The sequence below is a fragment of the Leopardus geoffroyi genome, chromosome B1, assembly GCF_018350155.1.
Source record: "Leopardus geoffroyi isolate Oge1 chromosome B1, O.geoffroyi_Oge1_pat1.0, whole genome shotgun sequence".
NCBI classification, from domain to species: Eukaryota; Metazoa; Chordata; class Mammalia; order Carnivora; family Felidae; genus Leopardus; species Leopardus geoffroyi.
The window spans coordinates 52,123,425-52,137,369 of NC_059327.1; the positions used below are offsets into that span (position 1 = coordinate 52,123,425).

The 13,945-nt window shown below is 37.6% G+C and overlaps 1 protein-coding gene across 2 annotated transcripts in view; it reads left to right on the forward strand.

The window, feature by feature from the left end:
- Positions 1-13,945, forward strand: part of MTMR9 (myotubularin related protein 9) — a 57,766-nt gene that overhangs the window by 30,773 nt on the left and 13,048 nt on the right. For both annotated transcript variants that reach the window (XM_045462275.1, XM_045462285.1), the window contains exons 5-8: positions 1,293-1,510; positions 2,474-2,635; positions 5,204-5,345; positions 7,147-7,367. In XM_045462275.1, the coding sequence (XP_045318231.1) occupies positions 1,293-1,510; positions 2,474-2,635; positions 5,204-5,345; positions 7,147-7,367 (743 nt within the window). The remainder of the gene's footprint in view (positions 1-1,292; positions 1,511-2,473; positions 2,636-5,203; positions 5,346-7,146; positions 7,368-13,945) is intronic.

Genomic DNA, 13,945 nt, shown 5'->3' on the forward strand with positions numbered 1-13,945 from the left:
AGTGCAGTCTGGGAGTTAGCCATTGTCATCCTCTGGATGACCTTTCTTGATCATATTAAATTTCAAGGTAGTTAAGATAACAGCATATATTATGGGGAGAAAGTGAAATAACTCTAAACCATTCACCAAGGAAGAGATCTGTATAATATTAATTTCTTGAGAAAATGAACGGTTTCAAAATCAAACCTTTCAAAATATATAGTTGATGGTCTTTGGAAATAAGTTTCTAAATCCTGAAATACTGAACAGGGTGAAAGAGGGTAACAGGAGAATAAATAATAGACAAGCAGCTTTAAAGGTATTAAAAATGATTCCCCAAACACAAATAGTACATAAGCTTTATTTTACCATTGGTGGCTTTTCTCTTTATAGTTTTTCTCTCTTTATAGTTCTTTCTTTTTTTATTTTTATTTTAGAGAGAGAGAGCATGAGAGGGGAGAGGGGTTGGGGGCAGGGGGGAGAGAGAGAATGAATGTGAATGAATCCCAGGCAGGCTCCACACTCAGCGCAGAGCCTGATGCAGGGCTTAATCCCATGACCCTGTATCATGACCTGAGCTAAAATCAAGAGTTGGTTGCCAAACCTACTGAGCCACCCAACTGCCCCTCTTTTTCTTCTTCTTCTTCTTATTATTTTAGAGAGAGAGAGAGAGTACACTTGAGCTGGGGAGAGGGATAGAGGAGGAGAAAGAGACAGAGAGAGAGAGAGAGAGAGAGAGGGAGGGAGGGAGGGAGAGAGAGAGGGAGGGAGAGGGAGAAAGAATCCCAAATAGAGCATGCTGAGCATGGAGCCTGATGCAGGGCTTGATCCTATGACCCTGGGACCATGACCTGAGCCAAAATCAAGAGTTGGACGCTCAACTGACTGAGCCACCCAGGTACCCCATCTCTTTATAATTCTTGATTAAAGCTGCCAACCCTCTTTATGTAGTTGAAGCAAAAGTTTACTGGCACATAGGCCATTATTATTATCTCTGTTACAGGGCCATGTCCAGTAAACAATTTACTAACTAAACAAATTGTGATAATTGATCTTTTTAGCAATTGTAATTTATTATGTGGAAGTATTTTGAGAAGTAGGAAGAAAAATTGTGTTAAAGTGCAAGGCTTATTTTTGTTTTAGTTATTAACTATTGCAAATATGTGGAAATACTTCTTTGTTTTACGATCATATTCATCTTCAAAGTGCCACACAATTGTTTTTAAGATACTCTTAATCTAGCTAATTTATTTCTATTTTCAGAAACTTTCAAAGCAGCTACTCTTAAATTTTAAACTGCATCGTGCTTCTAGGTAATCATGCGAAGCGGTCAGCCACTCACTGGCACAAATGGGAGAAGGTGCAAAGAAGATGAAAAGCTGATAAATGCTACCCTCAGGGCAGGGAAACGTGGCTACATCATTGACACACGGTCTTTAAATGTAGCTCAGCAAGCTAGAGCCAAAGGCGGCGGCTTTGAACAAGAAGCCCATTATCCCCAGTGGAGGCGGATTCATAAGTCCATTGAGAGGTAACAGACTCTGGAGACAGTAGTAGGCTCTTATTTGAAGCAAATTAGAATGGGTGAGCCCTTAGCTGCAAAAATCACAAGTTCTCAAATGAACCTACACATTAACTTAGAGTCAGAAATCGGCTGGATCTCCTGTCGCGTTTTATAAGATAAGCAGGAAACTTATCTTGGATGCCCACAGCTGACTTTTAGTCAGGTAGCATGCTTTCTCTCTCTCTCTTTTTTTTTTAATGCTTTATTTATTTATTTATTTTTATTTTATTTATTATTTTTTTTAATTTACATCCAGCATGCTTCCTCTTAAGTTAACTCTGAAATTTCATCTCCGCAAGGTCAGAGGTCTGCTCCTCTCCTTGTAAGATCAGTGGTCATCAAACTTACTGAACAGATATGCCACGGATAAGTATATTTTTCTAAGTCAGAAGACTAGACACTTTCCCCACACCCACCTATTCTCCCACCCTGTTTCCTCCACCTACATCTTGTTTATGCCTACAATTAGAGGTTTATAGGAACTTCTGGAAGGGTGGGTGGGAGTTGGAGCTAATAAAACAGTGGGGTCTGAGCTGGCCCTGGGCATCCCTGCTAAAGGTACTGGGTATCCAGTGTTGGATCTGTGGAAATAGGATTGCAGATGTCAGTGGTGCGGCCTCGTGACTTCTTACAAAATGCGGTGTTCTGGCCCACTCCCCAGTCAGGTAATTTAGCTATGTAAACTGGGTTTAATCTGTTCAGGTGAGGAATGGTTTACCATGACAGGCATTTTAAGTATCTTTGCTGCCATGTTTACATATTATTTTTTCAGTGTTTAATCATCAAGTTATTATGTAGTAAGGTAAATATTTTTATACCATTTTGAGCTACTTTTCCTCTTGGATATATTGGAGGTTGAAGTTTTGGTTGGTTTCTCTCTTCATCAGTGTGTTTTCTATTTTCTTTTTTACTTTTTCTTATTTTTTAAAGGTATCACATTCTTCAGGAGAGCTTAATCAAACTCGTGGAAGCTTGTAATGACCAAACACATAACATGGACAGATGGCTCAGTAAATTGGAGGCTTCTAACTGGCTGACTCACATCAAAGAGATTCTTACAACTGCCTGTCTAGCGGCTCAGTGTATCGACAGGTAGAGTGTATTTCGGTGTTCTGAAATGGGACACGCAGCGCTAACTAGACTTTGCTTTTATCCAGACATGTGTTTATCTATTGTGTTAAAAGTTTGTGTCTAGTCTCTATTCTATGTTGAGATCATTGCATAAATTACTGTATAAGGTGGTCAATGCCATTCAGTGCTATCAATGCAGTGTGTGCATAGAGTCTGGCATTTAATTGGTGATTAATGTTTGTTGAACAAATATGAACCACAGGCACACATCTTCAAGGACACAAAGTTTTTAAATACTAAAGGAACTCTTTTTTTTCTATAAAATCCTTGAATTGTGAATCTACCTATTTTCCTTTGCTTAAACTGTGAACAAGAATGAAAAGAAGTTTTCTTATTTGTTCTCAGAGGGCCAGGCTTGCCTTCTTACTTTCGAAATATCAATGAGAGGAAACATGTAATTTTGTTACACGGTAAAATGATTCTTTCTAATCTCTCAGATATCTTATTACAAAGTACTTGATACGTGCCATTATAACAGGATCTCAAGTTGAGAAAACCCGATGGCAGTGACGTAAAGTATATGAAGTGATTTTAGTTTATTCATTCAGCTGAAGGTTGCTAATCCTTGAGACTTGAAGCAGAGGACTTGAACAGAGAACTGGTATAAGTTGTTGCAGAAGCTTAGAATGCCCCTTTTAAGAAGGGGATTCTTCTGAGACAATAGGTAGGTGTAAGTATTGCCACTACATAGTTGGATGACACTTTTCCTTGAAACTGTAATTTGTCTTATTGGTGCTTACAAATTAGGGAAATAGACATATGTAACTTTTTTGTGGTTAGTGAGAAATTGGTAATAGAATGGGTTGCTTAAGGTCATGTGGTAAATTAGTGACAACACCAGAAATGGGTAGAGATTTTTGGTCTGGATTCTCAGGCTGTCACTAGTTTTTTGTTTTAGGCAAAGCTCAAAGCTCATTTATCTAATGAAATATGGGAGTTAAAGAAGAGGTTCTACGGCAGACAAATCAATACTACAGAATGATGAGGTGTTGTTATTAAGGGTTCTGTTTCTTTTTAACCCAAGTTAAAAAGATTTCCCCTTACATGATGAGTACAGAGCTTCTGTTTTCTTATGAACCATAAATTGTAATAAACATTTCTCACCGTGTTGTCCGAATTTGCAGCCATAATAATGGGATGCTGAAGATTAAGGGAACCCTAGGTGCAGAACAGTATTTGTTATCTCCACCTTTGTTTAGAGTCAGCTGGCCACCTTAAACAAGGACTTCCACATTCTTAACAAGAGTTGAAGGTTTTGGTTTATTTTGCCATGATTGAGTTACCTTTTCTGATATTAGGCTTATTATTTATACCTCCATAAAAGTCTGCCCTTATAATTAACTGCTCAAAATGTAAAAATAGACCTTAAATTAATTGAATTGAATTTCAAATACACCACAGATAACTAAGATATATAGATTCAATATATACATTAGAAGCCTTAAACTATTTACTCATACAGTTCTACCTCGTCATGAGATTTCATTCTTAGAATAAGGTTGTTAACCTAACCAGGGACCTTTATTTTCAAATTAAGAACTCTCAAATGATCCAGCAAAAGACAAAAAGCTAAGTATGTCATCTGTAGTGTAACAAAAATTGACAATGACCTAAATGTCTAATTCTCAGACATTTCAGCAAATTATAGTTGATCACCTAATAGAATATTATATAACCATGAATACAATACTTCTAAAGGTGGTATAGAAACATGGGAAAATGTTTATAATAAAAGTGGAAATAGTAAGAAATTACCTTATGTTATAGCTACGTAAAGTATATATGTATGTGGGAAAAGAATTAATAGTAACCAAACTAGAGACTCTTCTGGAAAATTTTATTCACTGTCATTTCAAGATAAGAGGTAGAAGGGGAGAGGAAAAAATGTGGTTAGTTTAGTTTTTGGTGTTTCCTTCCACTCTCTTTAGAATATTGGGCCCCAGACTCCTCCTAAATATTGTGGTATAATAGTATCATTGCCACTGAGTTTCTAGATTGAAAGTTTTATGTTTTGTTTTATGTATCTTGTTTTCATTTTTCTAAAAATGTGGTTTAGGACTTGTTTCCTAGATTCATTACGTTACAGTTTATGAAGGCATCCTTACAGTCAGCTGAGGTGGAAAGATAGAATCAAGGTCAGAGAGATACAGAAAAATAACTTTAAGTGTGTCTTCCTAGGTGTGATGAGAAAAGGCTTTAGTTAACTTAATAGGCAGAAAAGATAAGTGCTTACTGTGCATGATAAGGACTGCTTTTGGGTTTTGTAAAGGGAGAAAAAATTCAACTAAAAAGTTTTGTGAAATTTGTTGTAAGTTAAAGAGGTTCTTGCCATGTGAAATTTGGAACTTATAGTTTTATTTATTTCTCCTAAGAGAAGCTCTCTTCATTTGCCTTACTTAGACTCTAAACCCTGCTGGACAGAGCAGAATGCATGAGTTTGAAATACTGCACTCAGTAAATGTTTATTATTAACAGAGTTGATTGACCATGTTGGGAGTATCCCATTTGTACTCTGGATTTTCCTATCAGGGAAGGGGCATCCATATTGATTCATGGAACAGAAGGAACTGATTCCACACTTCAGGTTACCTCCCTGGCCCAGATCATCTTGGAACCGAGAAGCAGGACCATCCGTGGTTTTGAGGCCCTGATAGAAAGAGAGTGGCTGCAGGTGAGAAACACTGTTTGATGTGCACAGGAACTGCTAATAGTAATGGGTGTGATCCTAGTTGTAGGACAGACATAATGTATGAAGTTTTGATTAAAATGTTTACATTATATGTTTAATTTTCTGGAGGCAAATAATCTGTCTTCCTCTCAGTAAATGTTTATAATCTTTACTGCTTCTCAATTTTGTACCTGTCTTTGCTTATATTGCTCATTTGGCATTTTATTCCCTTAACGAGCTCTCACTAGTTGTACTTTGTTACCTACAAGGGAAAGAACAAAGAGCGTAAAACGTAGTCTCTGTCTTGCAGAGCTTAATTTTGCTAGAGATAAAAAACATAAAGCAGGAAAGGGATGCGGGGATTTGTAATTATAAGACGTGTGCTTTAGTGCTTTCTGCCTTTTGCTTGTCTGGTTCCCCTCTATCCTCTTACCCAACCAGGTGAAATCCTTCTCATGCTTTAAGATACAGCTAAATGTCACTGCTGTCCTGAAGTCTTGGGACCTTAACCTTCTTCACAGATAAAATCCATCCATTGTCTTCATGATTTGTTTCCTAGACCCAAATAAAATGATTCCTTTGAGGTCAGGGAACCATGTGCAGCTGCTCTGTTATCCCTAGGACACGATGCAGTCCTATCACATAATGCTGAATGACAACTGAAAGAAAGTTCTCATGAAATAGATTGAAACCTCCAAGTCAGAGATTAACTTATAAATGTATATACACTGTGTAACTTAGCAAATAATTGTGATTGAGAACAGATGTTTAGATCTAGCTTGAAAGTGGAAGTATCTCTGGAGAAAAATCTTTTCTGGACCTTCTAGTTAAAATTCAGGTTTGTTGCATGTTAATGCTGTTATGGATACCTTGTCTATCTTGCCTGACAACTGATTTGTATCTCTGTTCAAGTCAGACCATCCCAAATATTTGGCAAAAATCTATTCAGCCACATTCCTCATGATGCATAGCAAACAAATAAAATGAGTGTGACTTACTTACTCATATATTACCATTTTAATGAGTATCGAAGTACCATTAGCCACTAGAAAATGCTGATATCATTATCTTTGTCTGGTAAAGTAGTATAAGGATCCAAAGAAAAAGCAAGTTTGTGAAATACCTAGAAGGGTGTCATTTGGGACAAGGTCAGTACTCAGGTTCTGGGTGGGCCAGAGAGCCAAATGATTCTTGAATTTCCTTTAGTCAGTACATGTCAGACTCCTCCAATTCTTTTTGAGAGAAGAGGGGAACTAGGGACAATTTTTATCTCTAATATAAAAGTATTCATAAATATCTCTTCACGACACTAACTTTTTTCCCATATGTAATTAAAAATTGAATATCAGGAGTGACTTTACAAAGTTTGTCTGTGAGAGCCCCAGATTTCTTTCCATTTAGTGGTGAGGCTTACATAGCTTACAACAATCTGCAGTGCTTTGGACAGATAAAATGTGATAGCTGTCTTTTGTTTTGTACTTGAAGACCTTACATTCTTTTACTTTGCTACAAATTACACAGACCTAGAAAATTTTATTTTATGAAGTTCACCAAGGATAATTGCAGTTCTTATGGTTATGCCATAACTGCATGGTCTTGTTACATGTTTGGAAGTTGTGTTTCTTTCCTTAGATGCTAAAAATTGTTTTAAGCCAAGAAATCATTAATGTAAACAGCAGCCATCCAAATTACGTGATGTTCCGTTTAATAAGTTTTGTTGTAACTGTGTGAAATATGTTAATAGAATGTGCTGTAATGTGATCTCAGTAGGCTATGACTGTCACCTTTCCATCTTCTGTCTTAGGCTGGTCACCCATTTCAGCAGCGCTGCGCACAGTCAGCCTATTGTAATAGTAAGCAGAAGTGGGAGTCACCTGTATTTCTTCTCTTCTTGGACTGTGTGTGGCAGATACTTCGTCAGTTTCCTTGTTCTTTTGAATTTAATGAGAATTTCCTCATCATGCTCTTTGAGCATGCATATGCCTCACAGTTTGGAACATTTCTCGGCAACAATGAAAGTGAAAGGTGAGTACACTGTTTACATGGGATGGGGGCCATTTTGTTTGTAATTGTTTTGGTCACCTCCTAAAAGAGACCAGGATTTGGTTCCATGTTAACGTTATTTGTAAGATGGTAGAGGTTACAATTAGTATAAATAAATTACATAACGTGTGTTCTTATTATGAGCCTATCACATGCTAGGTGAGAACGTGTCCTAGACTTTGTTCTATTAGATTAAAATTAGTCTACCTACTGATTTAAAAGCTTTGAGTAAATTCGGCAACCATTTTAAATGTTAATTTCCTTATCAAAGATCATGGTAATCTTATGTCTGGAAGAGGCCCCTCCATCCCATTTTATAGATTAGGAGGGTATCCAAAAAGTTAAATGACGCAGCCAGTTGGTCACCAGTAGTAGGGCTAGGATACAGGTCTTCTACTCCTGCTCCAGACTTTCTTTATTACACCTGGAAACTGCCCTTAGGCCCAGAGTGACAGTCTCACTTCACAGCCTACACTCTGTCAAGTTCATAGGTTTATTTAGAAGATTCATATCAGAATGATCTTTAAAGGTGATCAACTGCCAATTTCAATTGGATACAGTCAATAGGCTTTCTCTTTTTTCTGTTGTCATTCTAGCTAAAGAGACAGTTTTGTTGATCTTTTCAGAGAACTGACTTTTGGTTTCATTGATGCTCTCTATTATCTGTTTATTTTCTGTTTTGTCCATCTACTCTCTACTGTTCATTTTTTTCTTCTTTCTGCTAGCACTGGTTTAGTTTCCCCTATTTTTCTAGTTCCTTAAGATATAAAGTTATCGATTTAAAAGTTTTGGGGGCGCCTGGGTGGCTCAGCTGGTTAAGCCTCCAACTTTGGCTCAGGTCATGCTCTCATGGTTCATGTGTTTGAGCCCCAGGTCGGGCTCTGTACTGACAGCTCAGAGCCTGGAGCTTGCTTTGGATTCTGTGTCTCTCTCTGTCTGCCCCTCCCCGTTTGCACTCTGTCTCTTTCTCTCTCTCTCAAAAATAAAAAAAACAGACACTAAAAAAAAAATTTAAGTTTTTGATTTGAGGTATTTGTTCTTTTTTAATAGAGGTTTTTACTGCTATAAATATCCGTCCGAGCACTGCTTTTCACTGGGTCCCCAAACGTTGTGTTAGCACATTGTGTTTTTCTTTTCATTCATCTGTTAAGTGTTTTCTAATTTCTCTTGTGATTTCTTCTTTAACCCATTGGTTGTTTAAAAATGCTTTATATAATACCACATGTTTATGAATTTTCCATTTTTTCTTATGTTATTGATTTCTAATTTCATGCTGTTGGAGAAGATACTTAGCTGGCTTTTAAACTTTTAAAATTTATTGAGATTTATTTTGTGGACTAACATGATATATCCTGAAGAATGTTTTATGTACACTTGAGAAAAATGTGTACTCTGATGTTGTTGAGCAGAGTATTATATATTTGTTTTACATTTTATTCAAATCCTGTTATTTCCTTATTGATCTTTTGTCTAGTTCTATACATTATCAAAAGTGGGATATTGAAGTCCTCCACTATATTGTAGAATTATCTATTTCTCTCTTCCATTACATCAGTTTTTGCTTCATATATTTTGTGGCTCTGGTGCAAAGTGCCATAAATTATATGTTTGTAATTATTTTATCTTCTTCATGGATTGACTCTTTCCAGTTTATAATGTCCTGCTTTGTCTCTTGTAAGGGTTTTTGTCCTTAAGTTTATTTCATCTGATATAATATGTCCTCCTTAGCTCTCTCTGGGTTACTATTTGTATGAAAAATCTTTTTTCTTCCTTTTACTTTCAGTCTGTTTGCATCTTTTGTAGACAATATATAGTTGGATCATGTTTTCAAATCCATTCTGCCAATCTCTGCATCTTGATTGGAGAATTTACTTCATTTATATTTAAAGTGATTACTGAGGGGCGCCTGGGTGGCACAGTCGGTTAAGCGTCCGACTTCAGCCAGGTCACGATCTCGTGGTCCGTGAGTTCGAGCCCCGCGTCGGGCTCTGGGCTGATGGCTCAGAGCCTGGAGCCTGTTTCCGATTCTGTGTCTCCCTCTCTCTCTGCCCCTCCCCCGTTCATGCTCTGTCTCTCTCTGTCCCAAAAATAAATAAACGTCGAAAAAAAAAAATTAAAAAAAAAAATAAATAAATAAAATAAAGTGATTACTGAAAAGGAATGGCTTATTTCTGCCAGTTTGATATTTGTGTTCTGTTTATTTTATACTCTTTTGTTCTTCATCTCCTCCATTACTTGCCTTCCTTTGTGTTTAATTGATACCTTATAGTATACTATTGTGATTCCCTTCTTGTTTCCTTTTGTGTATATTAAAACAGTTTTTTGGGTTTTTTTTTTTACTGGTTACCAGGTGGATTTCAGTTAACATCCTAAATTTATAACAATCTACTTGACTACAAACTTAGCTTCAGTGCATATGGCATACAAAACTTTGCTCTTCTATAGCTCCACTCCTCTATGTGTTGTTATCCCAAGTTATATTCTTATATATGCCCATTAACATGGATTTATTATTATTTTTATCCATTTGTCTTTTAAATTGTGTAGGAAATAAAAAGAGGAGTTACAAATCAAAAATGCAATAATAACTTTTATTCTTTCCTATGTAATTATCTTTGCCGAATTGTATGTTCACATGGCTTGGAGTTACTGTCTAGTGTCCTTTCATTTTAGCTTGAAGGATTCCTTTTTGCATTTTTCTTGCAAAGCAAGTCTTCTAGCAATGATCTCCCTCAGTTTTTATTTTATTGCCAGATGTGGAATTCTTCGTAGGTAGTTTGGTTTTCTTTTAGCACTTTATTTTTTTTTTTTTTTTCAACGTTTATTTATTTTTGGGACAGAGAGAGACAGAGCATGAACGGGGGAGGGGCAGAGAGAGAGGGAGACACAGAATCGGAAACAGGCTCCAGGCTCTGAGCCATCAGCCCAGAGCCCGACGCGGGGCTCGAACTCACGGACCGCGAGATCGTGACCTGGCTGAAGTCGGACGCTTAACCGACTGCGCCACCCAGGCGCCCCTCTTTTAGCACTTTAAAAATGTTATTGCCCTCCCTTCTGGCCTCCATGGTTTCTGATGAGAAACCTGTTCCGGAGGGATCATGTAGGATCCCTATATTTGAGAAGTTGCCTTTCTCTTGCTGCTTTCAAGATTCTCTGTCTGGCTTTGACAGTTTGATTATGGTGTGTCTCAGTATGGGCAGTGAGTTGCTTTAATCCTTCTTGGAGCCTGTTGAGCTTCTTAAATATGTAGATTTGTGTCTTTTATCAAGTTTGGGGAATTTTCAGTCCTTAATATTTGCATGTGTGTGTGTGTGGTTCTTTTTGTGTTTGTGTTTTTTCCCCAGTTTGTGTTGAGGTATAAATGACAAATTGGCCATGAATTCTTTATATATTCTTTTGTTCCCTTTCTCTCTTCTGTCTCTGGGACTCCCATTATGCGTATGTTGGTATATTGCTTAGGCTCTGTTCATTTTTCTTTATTCTTTTTTTGTTCTTCTCAGAGTGGGGAATTTTTGTTGAGCTGTCTTCAAATTTGTTTATACCTGTGCCTGCTCAAATCTGTAATTAAAACCCATCTAGTGCGTTGTTTTTTTTTTTTTAATTTCAGATATTATACTTTTCAGTTTCAGAATTTCTGTTTGGTACTATTTTATAATTTTGTCTATTGATATAGTCTAGGTTTTGCGACCTTGTTCCCCTGGTTTCCTTTAGTTCTTTGTCCTTAGTTTTTTTGTTTTGTTTTGTTTAGCTCTTTGAGCATATTTCAGACAGTTGATTTAAAATCTAGTAAAACCCAAGTCTGTGCTTTCTCAGGAACAGTTTCTGTTAATTTTTTCCTATGAATGGGCCATACTTTCTAGGGTTTCTTTTTGCATTATTTGTAATTTTAAATCTGGACATTTAAAATATTATGTGGCTCTCTGGAAATCAGATTCTTCCCACTCCTCAGCATTTGTATTTATTGCTTGCTGTGGGCTGTAGCTGTTTATTTAGTCATTTCTGGGTTTTTTTTAAATATAATTTGCTGTCAAGGTAGCTAACACAGTGTGCTCTTGGTTTTGGGGGTAGATTCCCGTGATTCATCGCTTTATTTAGTCATTTTCTAAACTATATTGTAAAGCGTATTTTTTTTTTTCATGTGTGGTTTCTGAAGTATTTGTTCTTTTAGTTTGTGTTCATCTAGTGTTTGACAGCAATTTTCTTGAGTGCCAGGAACCAAAAGAGAGAGATGAAAAGAGGGAGGGAAAAGAGAAAGGGAAAACCACTCAAGACAAAGGAAAAATCCTTTTGCAGTCTTTGCAGATGGGCTTTGTGCTGGAATATTTCTTCAGTGCTTAAGCTTCAGCCTTCACTTCCGGCTCTCACTGAGCCTTGAGATCAGCCAGAACCAAAATCTTGGGATCTTCTTCGGCCCTTTCAAGCAGGTTTCCTGCATTGGGCATGCATGTGGCTTTCTGGATTCCTCAGTATACATGGGCACCTTTGAATACTCTGGTTTTCCAAAGAATCTTATTCCCTAGGCTTTTGGTGCTCTGGTGTTTCCTTCACCCATCATCTTTTCCCCTAGAAGACTGCAGGTTGCCCGCTCATCTTATGTTTTCTAAGAATTCCCATCACCTTTCCGCCCACGGTGATTTCCAAGTTAGACATGACAAAGACAAGTCCTAACCCTTGGATAAGTTAGAACAGAGAGACACAATTCTTTGTGAATAAGGACTGCTGTGTTCCCTCTGGAGCTGGGACCAGGGTCCCATACGGAGAACATGGGCTGCCCTCTTCAAGACCTCCAGGAGCTAGGAAATGGGTGAGGCAAGAGCAAATAAAAATGCCATAAAGCTTTGTGATTGTTTTTAAGTCCCCTTTTCCTTGATTCTTCATTTGCTTGTGTGCTATATAAACTTTGGACTATTTCTGAGAAGTCTGACAAAGTAGGGTTTTTTTTTAATTTTTTTTTTTTTAATGTTTATTTTTGAGAGAGAGGTAGACAGAGTGTGAGCCAGGGAGGGGCAAAGAGAGAGGGAAACAGAATCCAAAGCAGGCTCCAGGCTCTGAGCTGTCAGCACAGAGCCCGATGCAGGGCTTGAATCCACAAACCGTGAGATCATGACATGAGCCGAAGTTGGATGCTTAACCAACTGAGCCACCCAGGCGCTCCTGACAAAGTAGGTTTTAACAGTTTCTGCTTGCATTTTCAATGTTCCTGTGGGGAGGGATGGGCATTTGGAGCTGCCTACTCTGCCATTTTTGCTGGCATCACTCTTCATTTTTGAAGTAATAGTCTTTATCTTGCAGCACTTTAAACATGCCATACCTGCCTTCTGGCCTCGTGGTTTCTAAGTCAGCCACTGTTTTCATTGAGGGTCCCTTGTACATAATGGATCATTTTTCTCTGCTTTTACAATTCTCTTTTTCTTTGGCTTTTGACAGTTTGACGTTGATGTGTCCTAGTGTGGAACACTTTGAATTTATCCCACTTGGAGTTCCTTGAACTTTTAGGGTATGTGATAATGTTTTCATCACACTTGAGACATTTTTAATTTTTTTTAACGTTTATTTATTTTTGAGAGAGAGAGAGAGTGAGAGAGACAGAATACGAACAGGGGCAAGGCAGAGAGACAAGGGAGACGCAGAATCTGAAGCAGGCTTCAGGCTCCAAACTGTCAGTACAGAGCCTGATGCAGAGCTCGAACTCATGAACAGCAAGATCATGACCTGAGCCAAAGTCGGATGAGCCACCCAGGCTCCCTGAGAAGTTTTTAGACATTATTTTCCAAACATTTGTTCTCCCTTTTTCTCTTCTCCTTCTGGAACTCCCATTATGCATATGTTGGTATATTTGGTGGTATTCCATGGGTTTGGAGATTCTTTAAAATTTTCTTCAATTTTTCTTTCTTTTCCTCAGAAATTAATAATCTCAATTGACCTATCTTCAAATTCCAGCTTACATCTACTGTTGACCTATGGTCATTTTTTCATTTCAGTTATACTTTCGAATCAGGGTTTCTGTTTGGTTCTTCTTTATAATTTTTACTTCTTTACTGATATTGTCCATTTGGTATAGCATTGTTATCATACTTTAACTTTTCAGGCATTTTTCTTTAGCTCTTCGAACATATTTATGATAGATGATGTAAAGTCTTTGTCTGGCAAGTTCAATATGTCCTTCCTCATCCAAGGAACAATTTCTTTTGACTGCCTTTTTTTTACCCCTGAGTATGGGCCATGCATTTCTGTTTCTTTATGTGCGTTATAATTTGTTTTTTGGAAAACTGATGTTTTAGATAATATAATATGGCAAATATGGAAATTAGATCTTCCACCCTCTGAATGAATAACTCGTTCATCCTTTGCTGAGGGGCCCTATGTGTGTGTTAGGCATGACTTCAACTCTCAGGTGGTTTACAACTCTGCTTTAGCCTTCAGCTTGTACAGGGCCACAGGTTCAGCCAGAGGAGAAAGAATGGGGCTATCTCAGGCATTTTCTGGGCATGTGCACACCCATTTAAATTCCCAGGAATATGTCAGAGCTTCACATAGCCCCCTCCCCACCTCACCCCCAT